The sequence below is a fragment of the Mastigoproctus giganteus genome, chromosome 2 (assembly GCF_048544385.1).
Source record: "Mastigoproctus giganteus isolate SK-2022 chromosome 2, ASM4854438v1, whole genome shotgun sequence".
NCBI classification, from domain to species: Eukaryota; Metazoa; Arthropoda; class Arachnida; order Uropygi; family Thelyphonidae; genus Mastigoproctus; species Mastigoproctus giganteus.
The window spans coordinates 212395643-212422417 of NC_143576.1; the positions used below are offsets into that span (position 1 = coordinate 212395643).

Here is a 26775-nt window from a genome sequence, read left to right on the forward strand (position 1 = left end):
CAAGAAGGAATTATCAGTAAGGTAATCCACACAAAAAATTAGATATTTATTTTATGAGGAAGTATATATCAAGTTTGTCTTTAATGTGTATGATGTTCTCTAAAAACTAAAGTAGAGCAGTTACCTGAGCAATCTGAAAAGTCGCCTCAGGGTTAAGAAAAGTGAGAGCCATGTAGTAAGCATTAGTAGAGGTATATGATGCAAGAAAGCAAGCTTATAAAGCATCAACTTAAAAAAAAAAAAAAAAAAATCCCATTTCACGCATCCATTTGCTGTAAACGTTTGTCCATTTCTTCCTTGAATCTATTTAAGCCATCAAGCAATCAACTACCCGCTCCAGCAATTTGTTCCACAATCATCTGCCCGCTGGTAGAAAGCAAATTTTTGCACATCTATTCTACAATTGTCTTTCCTCAATTTAAATTTGTCCCCTCAGGTTCATAATCTGAGCAAGAGAAAGAATCCTAGCAGCATTGAGCCTGCTCAAACCATTCAAGGCCTTATATACCTCAGTCAGATCATCGTGCAGGTTTCTAGTCTCCAAGGTGCCTCCGTAGCCAGGTGGGCAGGAGCAGCAATGTATAGCACATGCTTCTTGATTAGACCGGGGTTTGAGCCTGTGCCCACCAAATACGGAGGATGCGGAAAGGTCAGGGAATGACCACCACATATCCCCCTGGAGCAATATGGCCTTAGCTGCTAATGCTCCTAATAACAAACAAACCTAGTCTCCAAATGCTGCAATTTGCAGAAATTAAGTGTTTCTTGATAAGAGGACCCCTTTGTTCCCCTCACCAATTTTGTTGCCCTTCTCTGTACTCATTCTAGCAACTCTACATCGTTCCTAAAATGAGGCCTCCAGATCTGTATGCAGTACTCAAGGTGTGGCCTGACCAATGTTTTATACAAAGGGATAATCACCTCCTTATCCCTATTAGCAAAATTCCTGTATATCATTGACAAGATCTCATGATCTGCTCTGACAGCCTATCTGCACTGCTCAGAAAATTTCATATCTGACTTCACAAATACCCCAAGGTCTTTTTCATTCTCTACCACCCTGAGGGTAGTACCACACTGTACGTATCTCTGGGGTTACGTCTACCCATATGCAGTGCTTTGCATTTGTCAATGTTAAACTTCAGTTGCCACATCTGAACCCATCTGCCCAATTTTTCTAGATCCTTTTGCAGTAGCATACTGTTATTAACAACTCTGTCAACATTTATATCATCTGCAAACTTCGACATTGAGCCTGATATACCTTCATCGATATCATTAATAAATATACAGAACAATAATGGGCTCGACAGTGAGCCCTGAGAGACTCCACTAATATCAATAGTAAAGAGCAGTGTCCATTGATTGCTACTCTTTGTTTTCTCTCACTCAACCACCCTTTTATCCATTGTAGAAACTTACCCTTAATGCCATACTACTCCAATCTGTTCAGTAGTCTTCCATGTCCAACAGTATCAAAAGCTTACCTGAAATCCAAGTATATGTATCAAAATTATTTTTTGCATCCATTTCCTTTGTGACTATATCATAGTATTCAATCAGATTGCTCAGACAAGTCTTCCCCTTAACAAACACATGCTGTGTCTAAATTATTACTGCAGTCTTGTCTAGATGATCCTGCAGTGCTTCTATAACCAGTGACTCCATTATTTTCCCCAGAAAAGAAGTTAAACTAACAGTTCTGTAATTACTCATGTCACCGTTTGATCCCCATTTGTGAGTTGGGGATGCATTTTCACATCTCCAGTCTATGGGCACCTCCCCTGAGTCCAAGGGTGCTCTCATAAGACTATGGGTTTGCTTACTTCTTTTGCACCTCCTTTAATATAACTGGATAGATCCCATCCACCGCAGGTGCCTTTCTTATGTTTAACTTCAACAATTTCTCCTCCACTTTGCTCTCAGTTATTACAAAATCATTATGCTCCCAATTAGAGTTTAGCAACTTCTGTCTCCTGATTCCCAAAAGAATTCCTCATGCGTGAATCTGAGCACAATCATCAACAGTCTAACCATCGATATCAGCGGACCAAACTGATTCATCCCCTTCCTTCTAGAGTTTATATAAGTAAACTCTAGAAGGAAGGGGATGAATATAACTCTATTTAACCTTAACTATATAAGTAAGTTTATATAGTTTTATTAAATTCTGTGAGAATCGTATTAGTAGAGGTGAAATGTTTTGTGATTGTGGACTTATTTGATACTGTATAATTCCCTAGCCATTATCTGATAGAAATTGACACATGAACTTATCCAAGAGAGCTTTCTCCACACATTCAAAAGGTTGGAAGGGGAGATCTGTCAAAATTGTGTAGATTTCAAATCACTTCTAAAAAGAAGTGGTTTGAAATCTATGCCTGCAACTCCAGTAATTAGCATAGCATTAATGAATGACTTTGCCAGTATTTTGGTATGAATATTGACAAAAACAACAGGAGATTGTTTGTAATTTGAGATGTGGTTACACTGTTTGGTAACTTTATTAGATACATCTGCCCATATTCAGAGCAATAGTAGTAATGGCAAATGATGCAAGAAAGTAAGCTTATATATCATCAGCAAAAAAAAAAAAGAAAAAAAAAAAAAAAGCAGTTCACCCATCAATGAGGGCTTTCTCGAAAGAAACCACACCCTCTCACAATCCCATTGAGGTCAGCAGACTGATTTCAAACAACATCTACACAGCCTGAATGTTCTGCCAGAAAAAAAAAAAAAAAAAGATCAAAACTAGTGACCACTCTTAAACCAGCTGGCCAACCAGTCTACTATTCAACGACAAATAATAAACTCCATGAAAGACACATCTGGCATACAACCTTTATTTTTAAGGCTCCCAACATTTACATTACCTCTCCTCTGGTGCTTATTATCAAGGGATACATCAGTTTAACATACTTGTCTAGAATTTGGAAACCCTATAAAGTCAGTCTCATTCCCAATACCAGACACTCACAGGGAGACATCAGCTACTGACCTATTTTAGTTGCCGTGACAATCCCAAAAATAAGTGGAAAACTCTTTCCATAGCCACAAAATTTGATTCATAGATGTAGTTCCACCAATATTCATCTTGGGCGAACAAGTATACCCACCACCACTAACCTGGCAATTTGGATACAATTAGCATTTCAAGAAAAAGCCACAAAAATTTCAAGTATGATGTTCTTTACTTAAATATTAAATCAGCATTTGATAACCTCAATTTCAATGAAGAAAATTGTGTACAACAATTTCATGATAAACACTACGGTAGCCAGCTATCTCTTGTATAACTTCAACCACAGATTTCTCATGTTCAAATATAGTTCCAGGGATATCACAGTCACTAAGTTTGTGGGTATACCTCAAGATACAGTTCTATCAATCTATCTTCGCACCTTATTTGGTTCAAATCACTCCCATTATTACCTGATATGCAGATGATTTAGAAATCTTTATTACTTCCAGAGACAGTGATGATAGGATGACACAAAATATTAATCAGTATGCCAGTACAGTCAGTCAGTGGCAACCTTGATCCAGTACCTCCAAACCCTTAACTTAACCATCAATATAAATAAATCTCCCCAACTTACCTGTATTTTTCAGAAGAAGCCTAAGCCAGTGGGTATTCTCATTTAAGGTATTCTAGAACCAAAAGTAGATTCCCACAAAGATCTAGGCATAATATTTGACAAAAAGTCTCTCCTTTTTCTCACACTATGCACATGTGGCAGAAGATTTCATAGGGCCAAATGGTTGATCAACCAAGAAACAATCACAGTACACAATAGAGCCGTCATCACCAAATACATACAAAAGTGCATCTTCCCCATCCTTGCATACAGAGCAAAAATATGGTCAGGAGCTCCACGAGTTAAAATTCTCTCCCTTGAATACTAGATATTGTGAACAGAAATCCAGGAATCTGGTACATTTTCTGACTGATTATTGTGAAAATAATAATAATCAGTCAGAAAATGTACCAGAACCTCAAGCTCAAGCCCATTCATCTACTCTTAAAACAGGCAAATGTATCTCTACTGTGCAAATCACTCTCACAGATAGTTTCTTCCGACATCACACCACAGTTGCTGCAGCACTATCCAGTCAGAACACATTAGCATTAGTAGAGGCATATGATGCAAGAAAGCAAGCTTATGCAGCATCAGCCAAAAAAAAAAAAAAAAAAAACCCCTTCCATTTCACCCCTCCGTTCATTTGAAGGCTCTGTCCAGCTGAGTCTTAAATTTATTTAGGCTATCAACTTCCACAACAAGGGATGGAAGTCTGTTCCACCAACCAACTACCCGCTGGCTAAAGGCAAATTTCCGCACATCTATCCTACATCTGTCTTTCCTCAATTTGAATTTATGCCCTTTCAGGTGATTATTCTGAGCAAGAGGAAGAATCCCATCGGCATTAAGCATGCTCAAACCATTCAAGGCTTTATACACCTCAATCAGATCACCTCGCTGGTGCCTTGTCTCCAGACACTGTAATTTGCAAAACTTGAGCCTTTCTTCGTAAGAGCAACCCTTTGTTCCATTCACTAATCTTGTTGCCCTTCTCTGTACTCGTTCCAGCAGCTCTACATCCTTCTTGAAATGAGGCCTCCAGACCTGTATACAGTACTCAAGGTGTGGCCTGACCATTGCCTTATACAAGGGAATAATCACCTCCTTGTCCCTGCTAGAAAAATTCCTGTATATCATTGACAAGACACCATGAGCTACTCGTGCAGCCCGTCTGCACTGCTAAGAGAACTGCATATCTGCCTGCACAATTACCCCCAGGTCCTTTTCATTCTCTACCACTGTCAATGTAGTACCAAAGAGTTGATACGTTGCTCTGGGGTTGCTGTTTCCCATATGTAGTACTTTACATTTGTCAATGTTAAACTTCATTTGACACCTCTCAGCCCATCTGCTCAACCTTTCCAGATCCTGTTGCAGCAGCATAGTGTCAGTAGTGTCCTTAACAGCCCTGCCAACCTTTGTATCGTCTGCAAACTTGGGCATTAAGCTTGATATACCATCATCAATATTATTTATAAATACAGAAAACAATAATGGATCCAACACTGAACCCTGAGGGCTCCACTAATAACATTAGTCCACGATGAGTAGTGTCCATTGATTACCAGGCAACTGTACATCTCTAAACTGGACAGCTGTTCCACAACTCTGCATTTCAACTTATTAATCAATACAATATCATGAAAGAGTGCTCCTTCAGTAACAATATAATGTTTCTTTGCACCATGTTATATAAAGGAGACGGGTAGGTATGTATTGATGCTTTGTGTGGAATTCATTTCAAGAATGGATGAGATGAAAGATTTAAGTGACTTTGAATATGGCATGGTAGTTACCATGCCAGGTGCTCCAGTATGTGAGTATCTTGAAACTTGCATGCCTTCTGGGTTTTCACATATGACTGTCTTAGGTGTATCAAGATTGATTCAATAACCAAATAACATACAGCCAATTGGCAATCCTCTGGTTGGGAAACAGCTTTCTGTTGTGGGATGCAAAAGGAAACTGACAAGACTTGTGCAGGGTCACTGAAAGGCTACAGTAATTCAAATAACAATTGATACAACGTTGGTAATCAAAGAGGCTTTTCAGAATGGCCAGCTCGTCATACCTTGAGACATATGGGATATTACAGCTGACTACCAAACTGGATTCCAATCTTTTCAGCAAAAAATAAAGCATGGTTACAGTGGGCTAAGAAAAATAGCAGTGGACAGTTGGGAATTGAAAAAATATTTCTTGGTCTGAATCCTTGTTCCAGCTGTTTCATGATGGGACTACCAGAATGTGGTGAAAATAGCATAAGTCCCTGAACCTGTCCTTCCAAGTGTCAAACGTGCAGGCTGGTGCTCTCTATGAATGGTGTGGGAAGTGTGTTTTCATGATGGACATTGGACCTGTGATACCAGTGGACATTTGGACACCATCAGTATCTGAAAATTGGTTCTTACCAGGTGCATCCCTACGGTTGAAGTGTATGCATCTATGAATAGAATTGGAAACAGGATAATTTGCCATTCCACAAGGATAAAATTGTGCAGAACTATTTCCAGGAACATTGGTTGAATTCAGCCTATTGTGGTAGTCTTCCCAGTCACTTGATCTCATTCTACTTGAGCACTTGTGGGATGAACTGGAATGAACTCTTTGGAGTACAGATCTGCAACTATTGTGGGTGGGTAGAATTTAAGTCAACATGGACCACCATCTCTGTAACACACTTTCAACACCTTGGTGAGTTCATGCTGTGATGAATCCAGGATGTTCTGAAGGCTAAAAAGGTAAGAAGGACCTACTCATTATTTGGCAGATGTACCTAATAAGTGGCCACCAAAGTATATGTTGTTACATCTTAGATGTAAACCTTGCATATGAAGGTGGCCACTTATTAGAGTTTTTTTTGAGAAACTGGGAGAATTCTGGTATTAAAATAATATAAAATATTATTTTATTTACTTTTATATTGTGCATTGCCCTTGGTAATAATAGGTGAACCAAATACAGGACCAAAGGACTTCTATTATTTAAAATGTCCTTTTAAAAGTAATAATTACTAATCTACTAGTAATTATTACTTCATTCACTTGACAGTTCAAGATATTTCAGCCCACATAAAATGCAAATTTGCTTGTGAACATACTTGTACAAACACATAATGCACGATAAAAATATTGTAGATAATATTATAGGAACTGGCACAATATTAGTATTATCATATTGTGTAAATACTAATGCACATCTTTTTTTTTTCTTTTTTTCTTTTTTTTTTCTTTGGTAGTTATTGGCGCATCGGCTTCTGTGGCCATAATGCACCTCCCAAGGTTTTTGCAGTACTTTGATCCAAGCCCAAGGCGGGATTCGAACCCGCCAGGTGCTTTACCCACCCGGATAGCCCGGTCGGCACTAATGCACATCATAATGCACAGTAAAAGTATTGCAGATGATAGGAATATGATATGAACTGGCACAATATGATAATGTTAATATTATCAGTAATGACAAATGATGCAAGAAAGCAAGTTTATACAGCATCAGCTAATTAAACACACACACACACACACACACACACACACACACACACACACACACACACACACACACACACACACACACACACCCCGCATCACCCATCTAACCTCTCTAATAATCTGACTTGTTTCTCTTTGAATTTAATCAAACTGCCTATTTCACAGCACTAGATGGATGTTTTAACAGTTAACTACCTGCTTGCTGAATGCAAATTTCTGCGTATCTGTTCTGCAAATAAACATCCTTCCTCAGTTTAAATTTAAGCCTGCTTGTGAGAAAGGGGGAGATGCTTTCAGCATTTAGCTTACTCATTCCATTCAAAGGTCATCCTTAAACACAGGAGCTGTCAGATCTCCTCACATGTGCCTAGTTTCCAGATGCTACAGTTTGCAGAATTGAAAACTTTCTTGATAAGAGTATCCTTTTCTTATCCTTACTAATCTTGTTGCTCTTCTCTGTGAGCAAGAGGCAAAATTCTGTCCTCTTTTGCCCTTCTTGTATATCATTAACAAAATCCCTACAAGCTCTCCTGGTGGCTTATTTTCACTGTTCAGAAAACTTCATATCAGACTGCACAATTAGCCCCAGATATTTTTTGTTCACACTACCCTCAGTATTGTTCCACACAGTTGGTACATTATTCTGGAATTACTACTACTCATATGTAGTACCTTGCATTTGTTAATGGTAAAAATCAATTGCCGCTTTTCAGCCTATCTGCCTAATTTTCCTAGATCATGTTGAAGTAGCACACCCTGATTACTGTTATTAATCATCTTATCAACCTTTATATCATCTGAATACCTCCGCATTAAGTCTGATGTCATCATTTTTTTAATAAATATTGAAAACAACAATGGGTGCAGCACAAACCTTGTGAGACCACTAATAACATTAGTCCAAGAAGTGCAGTACCTATTGATAACCACTCTCTGGTTTTTCCTACTCATTGAACTCTTTATCAATAGCAATTTGTCAGTTTGCCCAGCAATCTTTTATAATAATATGATTTATATAATTTTATAAAATATAATTATATGATGTCAAAATTATATTTTGAATCCAGTTCCTTTGTGACTGCACTATAGTATTCAGTATCAGATTGGTCAGTCAAGATCGCCCCTTAACATATCCATGCTGGTAGTGCCATTATATCTGCATTCTTGTTTAGACAATCATGTATCACTTCTGTGACCAATAACCCCATTATTTTCCCTGAAACAGCTTACAGGTCTGTAATTGCTTACTTCATCCTTTGATCTCCCTTTGTGGATTGGGGATACATTTGCACATCTACATTTTATAGGGACATCCCTTGAACCAGAGGCAGACTGGGTCAAAAATTCTTACTGGGGGAAACAAACAGAATGTATTGGAGCTCAGAATGTAATATTGAAAATCACATTGGCCTACATCAGCCTCCATCCTCTGGCCCACCAAGGTTTCTCTGGTAATTCTTATGGCCAGTCCACTGTCCACCCCTGCCTTGAACCCAGGGATGCTTTCATAATTATGGATAAAGGTTTGTTGACCTCTTTAGCTGCATCTCTCAATATAATTGGATAGATCTCATGCCTCAGGTGCCTTATTTACATGTAGCTTCAACAATTTCTCTTCTTTCCTCTCAGCTGTCACAGAATCATTTAGCTCACTGTAATTTGATATATTTTTGGCATTCTCTCTTAAAAATTCATAATGTGTGAATGTAGATGCAAAATATTTGAGTTTGTCAGCAATCTTAGCTGGATAATAAACTGTTATAACCATTCATATATAGTAGATTAATGTGATTCATCCCTTTCCTTCTAGTGTTTACGTAAGTAAAGAGGTATTTGCTGCTATTCTTTGCCAGAGACTTATTGTAATCTGTCTTAATTTGCCTATCCTCCTTTGGGTCTTGATTACAGACTAGTTCACATTTACTGAAAAGGCTTCTGTATCACTTTAATTTATATGCATTCCACATATTTTTCTTCTCTGTCACAAGTCTCATCAGTTCATAGACATTCATTTAGGTGTAATCCTGGAATGGTATTTCTTAGTTGGTATGAAAAGTCTAAGCTACTAGGCTTCTACAATTATTTCCGTGAATTCTTTCTATTTAGAATTTTCTTTTGGTAAATTAACAGGAGGTACTATTGAATAGAATTTAAAAACTGCCCGAGACCACTGTGGTAACCTTTACAAAAGCAAAAGCTCTTCCCGTTGTCCCTTTGTCCTTGAGTGTAGTTACATCTTTAAGTAAATTGCACATCAGTTTGTTTTGATCCCTGCCACTTAGTAGTTATTTTATCTGCAGATTATTAATGTGTTAAGAGTTTCTGCTGATAATCAGATTATAAGATTATTACTTTCTCTCACTGCTTCTCTAACATGCTGGTGAACAAAACAGTCATCTAATAAGTCCACAAAAGTCCAAATATTCCAAATGATCGAAATATTTAAATTCCTGAAAAAATTTTCTTGCAACAATAACCACAACAATGAATCAGTCCTCCCATGCCCTTTTCTATTTTTGTATACTTTTGACATAAAACAAACAATTATTGCCTTGATGGCATCTTTGCAGTTGTAGTAGTGGTTCAACATATTTAGCATAAGTATTGAATTGGACTCATATATTAGCAAAAGATACTGCATTGCCATAAGATAGCCACAATCACAATGCACAGTAATGAAAAGAAATTGTGTTCTTTTTTATGGTCATGTGATTGAGCAGCTGGAACAGTCAAGGGATTAGTATAGTAGTAGTAATATAATGCTTGCATGGTGTTGTAATATAATTTATCAGAGAATGAACTAGTGTTAGTATCATGGCATAGAACATAAATTAGCCAGTATATGTCATATATGTTGCTGATGAAGAAGACCATTCAATCAACAATATGTTTAAAATAACACATATGGCCAACACAATGTATATGAGGCAGAATCAAGAACAGTTGGAAGAAAATGATAAATAGATATAAGTGAATAGATGAGGGATATTCAATAAAGATTGATCATTTTTTCATACAAAACTGTACTGCTTGCTATTTTTAAATAAGCTGCAGAATATAAGACCAACCCAAATTGCATCACACAACTACTGCACAGTTCACTCATGTACATGGTGTGACTGTGGTGACTGGTCAAGTACATGCCTGTTCAGTTTCAACCTGTGTAACAATGGACACACACAAGGAACAGTTTGCTGTTTTTCTTTGCATCCTTTGACAAAGATTTCTTGTAATCTGCCTTCTAATCTGCCTCTATCAACATTAGCATTAGTAGAGGCATATGATGCAAGAAAGCAAGCTTATTCAGCATCAGCCAAAAAAAAAAAAAAAAAAAAAACACACCACTCCCATTTCACCCCTCCGTTCACTCGAAATACCTGTCCAGTTGAGCCTTAAATTTGTTTAGGCTATCAACTTCAACAACAAGTGATGGAAGTCGGTTCCACCAACCAACCACCCGCTAGCCAAAGGCAAATTTCCGCACATCTATCCGACATCCGTCCTTCCTCAATTTGAATTTATGCCCTCTGAGCTGATTATTCTGAGCAAGATGAAGAATCCCATTGGCATTGAGCATGCTCAAACCATTCAAAGCCTTATACACCTCTATCAGATCACCTCGCCGGTGCCTAGTCTCCAGACTCTGTAATTTGCAAAACTTAAGCCTTTCTTCGTAAGAGCAACCCTTTGTTCCATTCACTAATCTTGTTGCCCTTCTCTGTACCCGTTCCAGCAGCTCTACATCCTTCTTGAAATGAGGCCTCCAGACCTGTATACAGTACTCAAGATGTGGCTTAACCATTGCCTTATACAAGGGAATAATCACCTCCAATAACCAACTTCCACAACGACAGATGGAAGTTTGTTCCAGCAATTAACCACCCACTGGCTAAAGTCAGATTTCTGCACATCTATTCTACATCTGTCTTTTCTTAATTTGAATTTATGCCCCCTTAGGTTCGTAATCTGAACAAGTGGAAGGATCCCATCAGAATACGCGTGCTCAACCCATTCAAGGCCTTATACACCTCAAAGAGATCACCGCACAGGTGCCTAGTCTCCAGCTGCAATTTGCAGAACTTAAGCCTCTCTTGGGAAGAGGATCCCTTCAATCCCATCACCAATCTTGTTGCCCTTCTCTGTACACGCTCAAGCAAATCTACATCCTTCCTAAAATGAGGCCTGTATGCAGTACTCAAGGTGTGGCCTGACCATTGCCTTATACAGAGGGACAATCACCTCCTTTTCCCTACTAGCAAAATTCCTATATATCATTGACAAAACCCCATGACCTGTCCTGGCAGCCTGTCTAAATTGCTCAGAAAACTTGATATCTGACTGCACAATTACTTCCAGGTCTTTTTCATTTTCTACCACCTTAAGTGTAGTACCACACAGTTTGTACGTTTCTATGGGGTTACTTCTACCCATATGCAGTACTTTGCATTTGTCAAGGTTAAACTTCAGTTGCCACTTCTTAGCCCATATGCCCAAATATTCTAGATCCTGTTGCAATAGCACACTGCCATTACTGTCATTAAAAACCCTGTCAACCTTTGTATCATCTGCAAACTTCGACACTAAGCCTGATATACCTTCATCAATATCATTGATAAATATACAAAACAACAGTGGACCCAACTCCAAACCCTGTGAGACACCACTAATAACATTAGTCCACGAAGAGCAGCACCCATTGATTACCACCCTCTGTCTTCTCCCACTCAACCATCTTTTTATCCAGTGTAGCAACTTACGCTTAATACCATTCTGCTCCAATTTGTACAATAGTCTTCCATGCATAACAGTGTCAAAAGCTTTCCTGAAATCGAAATATATGATATCAAAATAATTTTTTGCATCTAGTTCCTTTGTAACCACATCATAATATCCTATCAAATTTGTCAGATAAGACTTTCCCTTAACAAACCCATGCCGTGTCTGAATTATTGCTGCAGTCTTGTCTAGATTATCCTGCAATGCATCTTTAACCAGTAACTCCATTATTTTACCTGGAACAGAAGTTAAACTAACTGGTCTGTAATTACTCATGTCACCCTTCGATCCCCCATTTGTGAATTGGGAATACATTTGCACATCTCCAGTCCATGGGGACCTCCCCTGAGTCCAAGGATGCTCTCAAAATTATGGCTAAGGGTTTGCTTAGTTGCTTTGCTGCCTCCTTTAATATAACTGGATAGATCCCATCCACCCCAGGTGCCTTTCTTATGTTTAACTTCAACACTTTCTTCTCCACAAGTAGCCTTCCACCATCTTCAATACTACAAAAAGGAAGAGCCTCCCTGCAAGAAACAGAAACTACGCAATAAACCTGAATATATCATCCACCTAAAGAAGACAAGAGAATAAGCGAAGAAATGACGAATGAATGGAAAAGGGAGTGGGCTGTTTTGGCGCTAGGAAGAACCACATATGAATTCCTACCAGAAGCTAAAATATTTGACAAACAATACACTACATGGTTCAGGCCTGGACTTCACCTGTCTTTTTTGCTAGCCTGACATGGCAGTATAAACTCAAAGTTGTACTCTCTTGGACTAACAGACTCACCTCTCTGCCCCTGCAGATCACCAGAGACAGTCAATCACCTAATCTTCCAATGCCACATTTATCAGGACCTAAGAGCTCAATTACAAATAATCACTGAAGTATATGATCAAGAAAATGTCAAAAATCTTATCTCGACCTCTCAAAGATTCACCTCATTTGCTGACTTTGCGGACAGCCTCTTCAAACACAAAAGAAAAATCCTTTCTACTTTGAACAGAACCTGGACGCAGATGTACACCGAATTGGATGCTCACTAACAATGACAAAGACGACAGCACAGCATGATGCCAAGCTGAAGAATCCTGATCAGAACCAAAGGTTTCCACAGTCCTAACTCTACTTTTCTCAAGGGATGCCTCTCTTTTCCACCTAATACTGCTTAAACTTTACTCCTCCGCTGCCTGAACCTGACTTCTCCCACTGCCATACAATCTTCCTTTCATTTGGGGGGGGGACCCAGGGTGAGGCTCCTCTCTGGAGAACCTCTTCCTGAGTATACCGTCAGTGCAGTGTGAACTCTGGTGTGCCTTCACATGGTGAAGGATGGGAAGCAGGGGACAGTGCACCATGCCTGCGAAGATGCCAGGAGTCGGCAAACACTCAACAGAACAAACACACCATACATATCCACACTTACCACACTGCCAGCATTGGCACATGTCTTATACAGATGCTACAGCAACTAATGGGGAAAACCCTGGAGACCGCCATGAAACATAAACACATTTTGACATTTGTCCTTTCTGTACAAATTGTTCTCCCCATATTCAAATTCTGCATTCCTTATATCTGTGTAACACCACATCTCTGATCTTCCTGGTCCATTAAACCTTTGACGTTTTTACATTGTAAAAACCAAGAATCATCATCACCACATCTCTGATATCCCAACAGTGTCTGCATTTGAGTTCTCTTGACCAGAACCTCAAATTCATCAAATTTATTTACTCCAAATTTATTATGCTCCTAGCATTGGTGTACAAGCAAGTATACATGCATGTGTTCTTACTCTTAGTTACCCTAACACAGCCCATGTATTTACTTGTTCCATGATGACTCTTAGCATTCTTTGAAATCCCTGGTACCTTGCTTTCAATGTTGCTGCTTGTTCCAGTAGAAGCAGTGCAAGAATCACTTTCACCAATAGTCACAGATGCCTCTGCCTGCGGCTGTTGTTGATCTATTAATCTGTGTATCCCCTCCCCAAGCTTGCAGTTTTTCAACCCACCTAAAGCTTGCAGTTTTTTCGACCCACCTAACACTGCCTCAATAGCATCAGCAAATATTCTTGCATCTTTTCTATTTAAGTGTATCCCATCCCTGTAGAAGCAGTCTCTTCTGTTAACAAGCACAGACCATGCTGAGAAAAATTCTACTTCATTAGCCTTGCACAAACTCTCCAGGGCTGAACTGATTGACAAGGCTCTCATCATATATACTCTCTCCTATTGTGTCTTTCAAATTTAACCATAATTTGCAACTTTTTTTCAACATTGACCTGTGCTTGTTAAGTAAGTCTGCAGATCTCCTACTCTTAATGTTATTAGTGCCAATATGTACAACATTAACACCCTTTGTGCCCTTAAAAGATGATACCTGCTCTACAGAGTCATCAACTTTTGCCCATGGCAGACATATCCTGGTTTAAAGATGGAATGTGATTCAATCACAAAAATTGGTGGTCCTGGAGCTCCAACCACTTCTATCACTGCAGAACCCATAAATAGTGCCTCTATAATTGTGAGAGAATGTTGTCATATAATGTGAGAGAATATTGGCAACCGGTAGAGATGTTGAGAATATCAGTAGGAAGCATGCATGGTATTCTCTATGGCAATTTGCATATGACTTGTTTATGAATCCTGGGTTCCAAGACTACTTACACGTGAGCCAATAGCAAATTTTCATGGACGTCTGTTAGGAGCCACAAGAGATGGTTACTGAGAATGACGAGGTTCTGTACATGGTGATAATGGCAGATGAGACATGTCTTCATCATTTTGGCCCAGAAAGTAAGCTACAAAGCTCTGTTTGGAAGTCTACATCATTACCAACACTAAAAAAAAGCAAAAGTTGTGGCTTCTGTAGGAAAAGTTATGGTCATATCTTTTCTTGAAGATATTCAAGGAATGGTTAACCAGGTTCTGCATCTTTTCTATTTAGATTTCTATTTTTGTATTATGTGGAATAGTTGTATTCCACGTCATACAACTGTTATGGGATCTTACTAGAGAATTGTACAGCACACTTTGTGGGATCACAACTGGATGCAGGCAAGTGGATGCTGCATCACATGTGCTAGACATTGCTGTACATTGCTTATACTATCATCGAATACTTAGCCAGCATTAATGTCATATGTGTTCCTCATCTGCCCTAAACCTATGACCTTGCACTTTGTGATTTTTTTAATTTATTTCTAAAGTTAAAGAAGGAGCTGTGAGGAAAACGTTTCCAGTTGTCAGGATAAAGACATTGGAGGTGATTCTTGAATGTATGTCAAACAATTGCTTCCACCATGTTTTTGAAGAGTGGCATAAACATTGGAGCAAGTGCATTTACTCAAATAGGGGTTGCGCTGAAAAGGACCATAAAATATGGATGATTAATAAAGATACATTTGTGTGGGGGGGGGGGGGAAATTGTGATCATTCTTTATTGAACAGCCCTCTTAAGTATTTTAAGAGATTGCAAGAACCTTTTATTAATTCCAGAAGGACTTGAATTGAAAGGCTCAATAAATATTGGCGACTTGGAAAAAAAAAAATCCTGGAAAGAGGCCTTTGGTTTGAATTATAGTGTTCTGTACAATCAACAGAGTGAATTAGATCCTATAATGAAATTCTTATTCCATTCATTGTTATAATTCTTTGAATAATAAAGTGGTTATTAGTTTTGTAGCAGGATATGATGTTAATCAGTATATTTAATGTAAGGAAAGCACTCATCCCAGATTTATAGCTAATAAGGCAAAAGACACAAAACACCAGGTTGTTCATACGGTTGTAAGAGGTTATTTCTTACATTGTTACCAACTACAGTATAATGTTATGATGATAATACTAGCCAACATGATTTTTACCTCCAAGAACTTAAATGCTGTTTTTAACCAATTTTTATGCGTAGATTTCGAAAATCGCCATGATAGTTTCACATCATGTCATAGTTATTAAATATAGTGGGAGTTACATTTTATCAAAATATGCCAATTTCGCATAATCTAGTTGATAAATCAGTATGACATACTGATTTATTTTAATAGATATAAGCTAATTCTCTTAATTTTAGCAATTGATTCTTGCCTCTGTTTTCTTGTGATAAACATGATCAGACATCTACCTATAGTTCTTAGGTTCAGATTCCAATTCAACAATTTGAAGAGAGCACACTTAGCATTTTTGGTGAGGATTTTTGTAGGCTGTGCCAAGGTTTTCCAAGTATTAACTGATCGTGACATACTCTCAGGGTTGTAAATCTATCCTCCAAACATAAACCGCTCCTCGAGAGTAGGAGGTTGCGGCCCTCCTGCCACTTCACAAGGTGACTATCAGCCAGTAAGTCCAGGTAGTGAGGTACATTTAATCAAACAAGATGAGTTGAATGATTTTGTTTGAGACTTAAATTTTCCAAAAAAACAAGCTGAAGTGTTAGGTTCTAGGTTATAGCAGTGGAATATACTCTCAGCAGGAACAAAGATTTCAGTGTTTTGAAAAATACATGAAAAGTTTTAGAAATATTTTTCTAGGGAGGACAGTATGTGTTTTTGCAAAGACATCATTGGACTACTGAAAGAACTAGGTGTCGTGCATAAGTCAGATGAATGGTATTTATTCATAGATGCCTCAAAATTAAGTTTAAAAGCAGTTTTACTTCATAATGGCAACATGCGACAGAATAACTTGTCCTGCTTTTCCCAATGTTGTGCAACATTGGGAAAAGCAGGACAAGTTCATAACAGGACAATGCAATGTAAAATATATTCCTTTAGTGCAATCAAACAAGGTTCTTCTTGAACCCCTGTATATCAAACTTGGATTGATGTAAAATTTCATGATAGGACTACATAAAGAAGGTAATGGATTTGCATACTTGAGAAGTGTGTTTCATAATTTAACATATGCCAAACTTAAGGAAGGAATTTTCATAGGACTCCAAATTAGGAAACTCCTGAAAAATTATATGTTTCAAACCCAGGTAAGGCGGTTGAATTGGCAGCTTGGCAATCATTTAAGGTGGTAATACATGATTTTTTTGGGTAGTAGTGGCATGTGATGCAAGAAAGCAAGTGTATAAGCTTATGCAGCATCAGACAAAAAAAAAAAAAAAAATCACACCATTCCCTCCAAATGCCTGTCCAGTTCCTCCTTAAATTTATTCAACCTATCAACTTCCACAACAGCAGATGGAAGTTTGTTCCAGCAATTAACCACCCGCTGGCTAAAGGCAAATTTAGGAAAGAAGAAAACTGAATTGTTGGTGTCTAAGTTACTTGAGTGCTACAAAAACATGGGCTGTCGAATTTCATTGAAAATTCATTTTCTTCATTCCCATCTTGAATTTTTCCCTGAAAATCTGGGAGATGTGAGTGATGAACAAGGGCAGTGGTTTCATCAAGATATTTCCACGATGGAAAAGCTGTACCAAGGTTGCTGGGATCCAGTAATGATGGGCGATTACTGCTGGTTCTTTGTGAGGGAGAGTAAGTAGGAATACAAGACAAAATCCCTTAGAAGCAAACAGTTTTAAGGACAATTAAAGGTATGCTGATTATATATATTGAAATAACTATTTTGCAATTATTTATATTTTTCCCAAAGTTAAATGAGTTATAGAGAACGTATAATATTTTTTTACATTTATATTACAAACTTGAATTATACATATATATCCCTTTATTTTAACATTAAATAATGGGACATCTTTTGATGTAAACTTTTTTATGCTGATTTTTGGAATCAGCACATTTATTTCCTATAGTATCACATATTTTCATTACAGAGGTATGAAAAAAATATTTTTTGTTGGCTAGTGCTATAAGTTTGTTATAAGTAGCATTATTCGCAAGTTTCAAACCTCTTATGGTTTGCTATAAGTAGCATTATTCTCAAGTTTCTTTTTTTTCTTCTTTTTTTTATTATTATTACTAAGATTAACTATTTTATAATACAATTTTATAAAATTTTACAATTTGATAAAATTGTAAAATTTACTCCATCTACCATAGGATATTCAGCTAATCTTTTTAAATCTTATAAATATGTAATTTTTTTATATGAATTAATACTGTCCTATTTATATGTGCTATTGACTTACATACATATGCTAAATTTTAAGAGAGTTAAAATCTCTGCCTCTCCTAACTGCTAAATGCTAAGAATCAATCAGAATTTGATTTTATGCTTTAGACTGTTGAACACTTGTATAATAATCTGTATATATTCTTTAAAATCTAATGTGGAAATTTTGTCAGTTTTATGTGTTTGTTTGTCTGAAAAACATGCAATTCTGTTCTAGATAAATGTTGTTTTAAATTTCAATTTTCATGGAGTTATTTGTTTTGTTTTATTCACAGAGGCAGCCAATATGTTCTTTGTAGCCCTCTTTACCTTAGAGATGGTAGTCAAAATGTACAGTTTGGGCTTCCAGGGCTATTTTGTTAGTTTATTTAATCGATTTGATTGTTTTGTGGTTATCAGCTCCATTCTGGAAATGGTACTTGTGAACACTAATGTGATGCCTCCTTTAGGCGTTTCTGTGTTACGTTGTGTAAGGCTTTTACGAATCTTCAAAGTCACAAAGTAAGTTAATTTGTAAATGTTTCAACTCTAGATATATCTTTGTTTTCTTAAGTTTTAAATTTTTAAATTTCATGGAAGAATACTGTGAATATGGAAGATACAACATTCTTTCACACTAAAATGTTTAAGCTTTTTAAAATTTATTTAAAATTAAAGTGTGTAAAAATCTTTTTTAAAATCTTTTTTAAATTAAAGTGTGTAAAAAATCTATGTAAAATAAGTGTAAAAAAGCTACATAAAATAAGTGTGTAAAAAATTGTGTAAAATAAGTAAAAAATATATTGACTTACAGCTGAAAAGATTATCTTGTTTTCATAACAAGAAACAACTGTGTAATGGCATTGAATAGTGGCTAAAATCATGATTGTCCTCAAGAGCAAAGCTCTGGCTAGGCCTGCCCCTAAAGAATAGTAAGCCTGATCCTAGGGTTTATATACACCTGCGTCTTATGTTAAAAATATGTTCTTCGAAATAAAACTTACTTTTTTTTAATAATTTCAAAATAACTTGAAACATACAATAAAATATTAAAATTGCAACATACAAAAAAGTATGCAATTCAATTAAGTATAAATTTTACCTGTCAATTTTTTTGTGCTTCAATTATTGCACATTCTTTAATGATTTACCGGTATCAGTGTTTTCTGAAATATTCCGAAGTATATCCTAAAGCTTTGTAGACCCTTAAATAATTTATAATGAATTTTAATTTTTAAAAAGACCTTTTCCAGTTTCAACAGAAACAGGAAAAGATAAAAAAAAAAAAAAAAAAAAAAATTTGTATTCAATTTTTTTATTATTATTAGTGTAATGTATTTGATAATACGTTTATTAAATTATTTTTGCATATTAGTTTTAACAACTCTTTTGGATCAGAATGGATAATCTGATGTTTTTAATGATTTTATCCCCTTCAGAAAGATTTTTGTCATTTATATAGCTTTCACTCAAGGACATACCTATTAATTTTGTATTCAGATACTGCAATGTGATTGAGAGTCTTCAGGTATAACTTTCAATCATAACAATACTTATTTTTATTATTGATAATAATAATAATAATAATAATAATAATAATATAAGAATAATTTCATTGTTTGCTAAGCTATTATAATTTCAGTAACAAAAGTTTATATGTATTATACCCTTATGTTTATTGGTGAAAGTTTATTATGAAAGTAATTTTTTTTTACCCTTGTGCCTTATTGTGCCACAATTCCCACTCATTTTAATGACAGTGCTCAATAGTTGTGAATGTTATAGTGATATGCAGTATTCCTTATATTTCTAATAAATTTAATCTCCTGATCCAGTACTTGCCCAGATCATATCACTGATATTATTATTGTTGAGTGAAATTCTTTATTTCCCTTTTCACCCTAAGCTCTTGTTCTTTATGTGCACTTTGCTTTGTACCTCCAAGAATATGCTAGGCTGTTTGAGATTAGAATATAACATATTGCAATTAGCTTGCATTAAAATTGCCAACTTCATTTCTGCCTGTGCCAAAGTGTGCAACACTAAAGTTTCAGTCATATATAGTTGGTGTATTCAACTGCAGTTATTATGAGTCAAAGTGTGCAACAATTGTGAACAAGTAATTAATCATCATTTATTTGCCTCAGCATTTCATGTTATCTGAGCATTCAGTTCATCCAAATTCAATTGATCCTCTTGAATTCTTTGACTTCTTAGTCCCATGTCACCACCTGAAAATCAGATATAGTGGCATGGATTTCCACCCCTAGCCAACAGGGAAGCAAGTTGCTATTATGTAGTTTAACAGCATCATGCATAGCTAAGAACTCTGAACCATTACAACTCTACATTAAAATACATCTCTTACACAATGTATAAATAAAAAACTACAAACATAAAAAACATATATTTATATTATATACAAATAAATGTGTCAAACAGTCAACTCACTTCTCCTCCTAAATATAGCCTTTATAAAATCTAAAAACAGATTTCTTTCATTATATATTCATAAAATAAGTACAGCTCCATGGTCCTACTGCCACTTATACTGTCTAAAAAGCCTCTTCAAATATCTTCATATTCAGAGTAGTGAAATATAATGTGATCTGTATCCTCTCTGGTATAAAGGGCAAGTTGCTACAATGGATAAAAGGGTGGTTAAGTGAAAGAAGATAGAGAGTGGTAATCAGTGGATGCTGCTCTTTGTAGGCTAATGTTATTAGTGGAGTCCCCCAGGGTTCGGTGTTGGGCTCACTGTATATTTATCAGTGCTATTGATGAAGGTATATCAGGCTTAATGTCCAAGTATGCAGATGACACAAAGGTTGGCAGGGCTGTTAATGACAGTAATGGCAGTGTGCTACTGCAACTGGATCTAGGAAGATTGGGCAGATGGGCTGAGAAGTGGTAACTGAAGTTTAACATTGACAAATGCAAATTACTGCATATGGGTAGATGTAACCCCAGAGACATGTACCAACTGTGTGGTACTACACTTATGGTGGTAGAAAATGAAAAAGACCTAGGAGTAATTGTCCAGTCAGATATGAAGTTTTCTGAGCAGTGAAGACAGGCTGCAAGAGCAGGCCATGGGGTATTGTTAATGATATACAGGAATTTTGCTAGTAGGTAAAAGAAGGTGATTAACCCTTTGTATAAAGCAATGGTCAGGCCATGACTTGAGTACTGCGACCAGTCTGGTGACCTCATTTTAAGAAGGATGTAGAGTTGCTTGAGCAAGTACAGAGAAGGGCAACAAGGTTGGTGAGGGGAACGAAGGGGTTGGTCCTCTTATCAATTTCTGCAAATTGCAGCATCTGGAGACTAGGCACCTGTGAGGTGATTTGATTGAGGTGTATATAAGGCCTTGAGTGGGTTCAATCCTGATGGAATTCTTTCGCTTGCTCAGATTATAGACTTTGCCTTTAGCCAGCAGGTAGTTGATTGCTGGAACAAACTTCCATCTGTTGTTCTGGAAGTTGATAGCTTAAATAAATTCAAGGAGGAACTGGACAAACGGGGACTGGATGTGTGGAATTGTTTTTTTTTTTTTTTTTCCCCTATGCTGATGCTACATTAGCTCATACACTTGCTTTCTTGCATCACATGCATCTTGTACTACTACTACTCTCTGTGTGCACACACACAGTTGTCATTATCTACTAAGCCTAAGGCATGCAGTCTTGTTCTAAGTTCACGACCTGTGATAAGCATATACTGTGTAACTCCAGGGCAGAACTTCCTTCAATCAACGGTAGTGTACACCTGCAGAAAACAATCTGTGTGTGACCCAACTTTTGTCAGAAATGTCCTACCTTTCTTGCTGAAGCCTAGATATATCCACTGCAATGTGGACAGCTGTACATGGTGAGGGGACCTGTTAGTGATGCTGTTGGTCCTATAGAGTAGAATCACTGGGATTCAGTGCCCACAGCCTAGGTTCCAGGCTAACATCATAGGAATCCAGCTTGTATGCTGCAACCTGTTGAAACTCAGAAAGAGGGATCCTGGTGGTTGAGGGGGGGGCAGCTTCAACATACCACTTTGGTCCCTGATTTGACAAGATGGGCGGGTTTGCCCAGGATCAATCAGCTATTGGGTTTGCCTGCAAGGGTCAAAAGTCAATACCTTGCGCCCTATCCTAATGGCCCGAGGAACAGGATTCAGGTTGGCAGCTGTGTAGGTATGGTGTCTAGATAGCACTGGTGTCCCACTCCTGAGTGCATTTTGGATCCATATGATAACATTTGCGCTCCATGGTGTGTGTGTTGGGAGCCCAGGCACAGAACCAAAATAAAATGTAATGTGAATCCTGATAAATTAAACTTTTCTTCTGTAGCCTGAACATGGTTCCTACCAGAAAATAATAACATAGATACAGACACCACCATTTCAGCAGAGGCCCAGAACTGAAACCATGTCAGGTCTAGCACCTAAACACTTGATAAGCCATTCCATTAGAGAGAAACCTATAGGGAAAATGTCACTCATTTTTATTCAGAAGGGTTGGCAGGCTCCCTAAATCTGTAAAACAGCTGCATTATGGGAATATCCTCATTGAAACTAACTGTGATAAACACTCAGAACAGCTCCTCTGAGCTACCTCTACTGGGGGGAATATGGTAACACCCCACAAGACACTGAATTCATCCTGAGCCATGATCTCTGAATGGAATCTTCTTGAAGTGTATGAAGGGGGAGATCTGTTCAGAGCTAAAATTGCAAAGAATAACAGCTGCAAAGTGAATGTACGTAGGAATGGAAATCCAGTCCTAACTATAAACCTCATCTTTACTTTCAACATTGCAACATCTAATGAGGTCAAAGCCAGATATCTGAACTGCTCAATAGCTTTATTTTCAAACCTATTACAGTGCTTCAAGTATCCACCACCTTCAGTATAGAGCCTGCCACCCAAATGGCATGTTATTCTGGAATTATTGCTGCTCATATGCAGTACCTTTCATTTATTAACGTTAAACTTCAATTGTCACTTCTCAGGCCATCAGTCCAATTTTTTTTGTCTTATTGTGCATATTACAGTTTGATTCCTGTCATTAACCACACAGCCAACCTTTGTATTATCTGTAAACTTAGATAACATTATTCGAGAAGAGCAGTGTATATTTATAACCATTGATAGCAGTTACTTGCCTCTAATGCACACTGTTGCAGTTTGTACAGCAGTCTTTCATGTGTAACAGTGTCAAAAGCTTTACTTAGTTCTGTGATGACAATTATTTTTTGTATTCAGTTTCTTTGTTACTGTGTCATTATAGCTAATCAGATTTGGCAGGAAAGGTTTCCCCATTAACAAATCCATGCTGTGACTGCAGTATAACTACATTCTTGTATAGGTAGATGGCCCTGCATTACTTTTTTTTAACCACAAGCATGCAGGCTGTAATTGTTCACTTCATCAATAGATCCCCCTCCCATGTGAATAGGAGAGACATTTACACATCTCCAATCTTAGTCTATCCTGAATCTAAGGGTACTCTTATAATTATAGCCAACAGCTTGATTTTCCTCTCTTGCTGCTCCTTTTAATATAATTGGATAGATTCCATTAGCTCCAGGTGTTTTATTTACTTTTAGCTTCAACAGTTTTTCTTCCTCTCTCAACTCAGTTATCACAAAATTGTTTAGCTGTCAGTCAGAGCTTTGCATATTTCTGCTGTTCCCATCCCTAAAAATTCCTTAATGAGTGAATGTATATGCAAAATACACTGCTCTACCATTAATATCCAGATACCTGCATTTCTACAAATAACTTTTATTTACAGGAAAACTAATAATGTGTGCTGAAACCTTTAGCCTTTGTGATAGCCTCTAGTTTCTGTGGAACACCCTCCACCTTCAAAGTGGTGATCAGTTCAGCTGTGTTTCTTGGGCAGTCTCTCTCTCTCTCTCTCTCTCTCTCTCTCTCCCCCCCCCCAGGGTAATTCAGAAATTTATTTATTTTTTTTTGGCTGGTGCAGCATAAGCCTCAGGCTTCCTTGCACCATAAAGCTAATAATAATAATAAGTATGAAGCAGGACAAAGTTTGTCATCTATTGCACAGAATTAGGTCTCGCTGCTTCAACAGTGAATACTATTTTAAGGGACAGTGCGTGTATAAAAGAATGTGTTAAAGGATCAACAGTGATCACAAAACAGTGTTCAGGTGCTATATCGAAGATGGAAAAGCTACTAATAATATGGATTGAAAATCATATTCAGAAGCAAGTGCCCCAGAGTCTAATGGCCATTCAGTCAGAGCATGAAGTATTTATGAAAATATTAAGGATAAGTACGGCAAACCCCAAGCCAAGTCCGTGGCAAGCAACGGGTGGTTTAATAGGTTCAAGCATCGTGCTGGTTTCCAGAACATTAAAGTATGCAGTGAAGTCTCCAGTACCGATTCTGCAGCCGCAGAGAAATTTTGTCATGTGTTGGAAAAACCCCCTTCTAAATCTCCACAGCCCTCAACTTCTGCAATGGCATACTTATGAGCTGGAGAGTTAATTCTGACAACGATTATGAGCTGGAGATTATGAGCTGGAGAGTTAATTCTGACAACGATTCTTGAAAGGTAAAACTTGCTGACATTATGCTTATCTCCTCTCTCTTTTTATAATTTTGAAATTTATGTAATTTTGTACACTTTTGTAATTTTTGCTGTGCATGAGATAAAAAAAAAATTAATAATTCTATTTATGTGTTCTTTGAGCATTTCTTTTTTGCTTCAATCAAATTCTGTGTACATAGTTGCGAGTGCTTCATAAGCATTTAGGGAAATCCTGATTTATGTAGAGTTCCACAGAATGCAACCTTTACGTAAGTGAGGGAGTGGCTGTATTATTGAATGGCTGTATTATGTTATTTAAATTTTGGCTTGTTGAGCAATATTTATATTTCCACAAAATTTATAATACTCAAAACAACATGGGTATTGGATTTATTATGTTAGTGATATAATTTTGAGATATTTTTAAAAATAAAGCTTAGCAGTTGTGAAGTTGTTAATTAAATATTAGTGTGAAATATTCATATTTCTTCTTGTTTATTTTTATGCTTATGAATATTTAATATATATAGATAATTTATGCCTGTAAAGTAATTTTTGTTACTAAAATCACAGTATAAGATTTTTATATATAAAATGTATTTTACATACGTTTTTTTTCTTGCAGGTATTGGCTATCATTATGTAATTTAGTTGCTTCACTTATTAATTCAGTGAGATCCATTGCAAGTCTTCTACTGTTGCTGTTTTTGTTTATTGTCATCTTTGCACTTTTGGGTATGCAAGTGTTTGGAGGGAAATTTAATTTTCGAGAAACTGAAGAAAAGCCTCGTAGCAATTTTGATTCCTTTTGGCAAGCGCTGTTAACTGTGTTTCAGGTAAGAGCTGTTTCAGAATTTGATTGTTCATTTTTCTAAGTAGGTAAGTACTATTAAGATAAAAAAAATGAAATTTACTGTATTTCCCCATGTATAAGATGCATCTTAATTTTGGGGCCCGAAATTTGAAAAAAAATGTATTACATAAAGTTATTGAACTCAAGTTTTATTCATCATAAAATTCGTACAACTCCTCATCACTGTCAAAACTCCCATCCATTAGCTTGTCCTCATCTGTGTCTGATGACGAATCACTGTCTTCATATATTGCTCTGTCCTCAGTTCCATCTATGGCATTTGAAATGCCACACTTCTTAAATGATTTGACAATGATCTCAATCTTGATATTATCCCAGGATCTTTTCACCCAGGTACAAACTTCCCCTATAGTTGGTTTCTTCACTTGTCCTGCTGGTGTCAAATTGTCCCCAGAAGACTTCATCCATTGGTTCCATTCGTCTTTCATGGCAGCTTTGAAGGGTTTCTTAATGCTGACATCAAGTGGTTGGAACTGGGATGTCAAGCCTCCAGGTATGATGGCGAGTTTTGTTTTTTGCTCTGCAGCAATCTTCTTTGTATTTTTTGTCATGTGTGCCTTGAACTGATCAAGCACCAATAGGGCACGTTTGCATAAGAGCCCACCTGGTCGCCTGCTCCAAACTTTCTCAAACCAGATCTTCATCCCATCCTGATCCATCCAACTCTTGTCATGAACGTGGACAATCACTCCTCGAGGAATGTCTTCTTTTGGCATTGTTTTGCATTTGAAAATCAGCATAGGAGGCAGCTTGGTTCCATTGGCACAACAAGCTAGAACAACTGTATAATGGCTCTTTTCATGTCCACTTGTCTTCACAGTTAGTTTTCACCCCCTTCTTATCAACAGTTCTGTTACTTGGGACATCAAATTGAAGGGGGATTTGTCCATATTTGCAATCTGTCCCAACTCAAACTGATGTGTCTTCTGACATTGAATGACAAAATGATGAAATTCGAGGACCTTCTGCTCATAGCTTTCAGGCATATCTTTTGGGTAAGTCTGGTGCGTGTACACATGCTTAGTCCATTCTGTTTCATGAACCTGAAGCACCAATTGTGTCCTCCTTTGAAATCAGTAACTTCTTTTTCATCAGCAATTCTTCTTGTCTCATGCTGAACCATCTTTGTGGACACAGGAATTCCAATTGCCCTTTGCTCCTCAATCCATATCTTCAATTCCCTCTCTAAATCAGGCCATTTTGCTGACTTGCCTCTCATGGTCTTCTGCTGCGGCGTTTTCAGTAGGGTTTCTTCTTCCCGTAGCCAGTCTCGGATTGTTTTCTCAGTTGGAGGAGGACCAAACTTACGTTCAGCAGTACGATTTCCATTCACTTTTGCAAACTGGATCAGTTTTGACTTGAATTCAGCACTGTACGAAAATCTTTTCTGAGCCATTTCGGGCAAAATGTAATCTAATATACCAGTAACAA

General features: G+C 37.2%; 1 protein-coding gene across 1 annotated transcript in view; it reads left to right on the plus strand.

Annotated features, from left to right (window-relative positions):
* The window catches only part of LOC150090042 (muscle calcium channel subunit alpha-1-like), a 1145904-nt gene that overhangs the window by 397947 nt on the left and 721182 nt on the right, over window positions 1–26775 (plus strand). The window contains exons 13-14 of the mRNA XM_090389719.1: window positions 18213–18438; window positions 25096–25306. Coding sequence (XP_090245845.1) covers window positions 18213–18438; window positions 25096–25306 — 437 coding nt within the window. The remainder of the gene's footprint in view (window positions 1–18212; window positions 18439–25095; window positions 25307–26775) is intronic.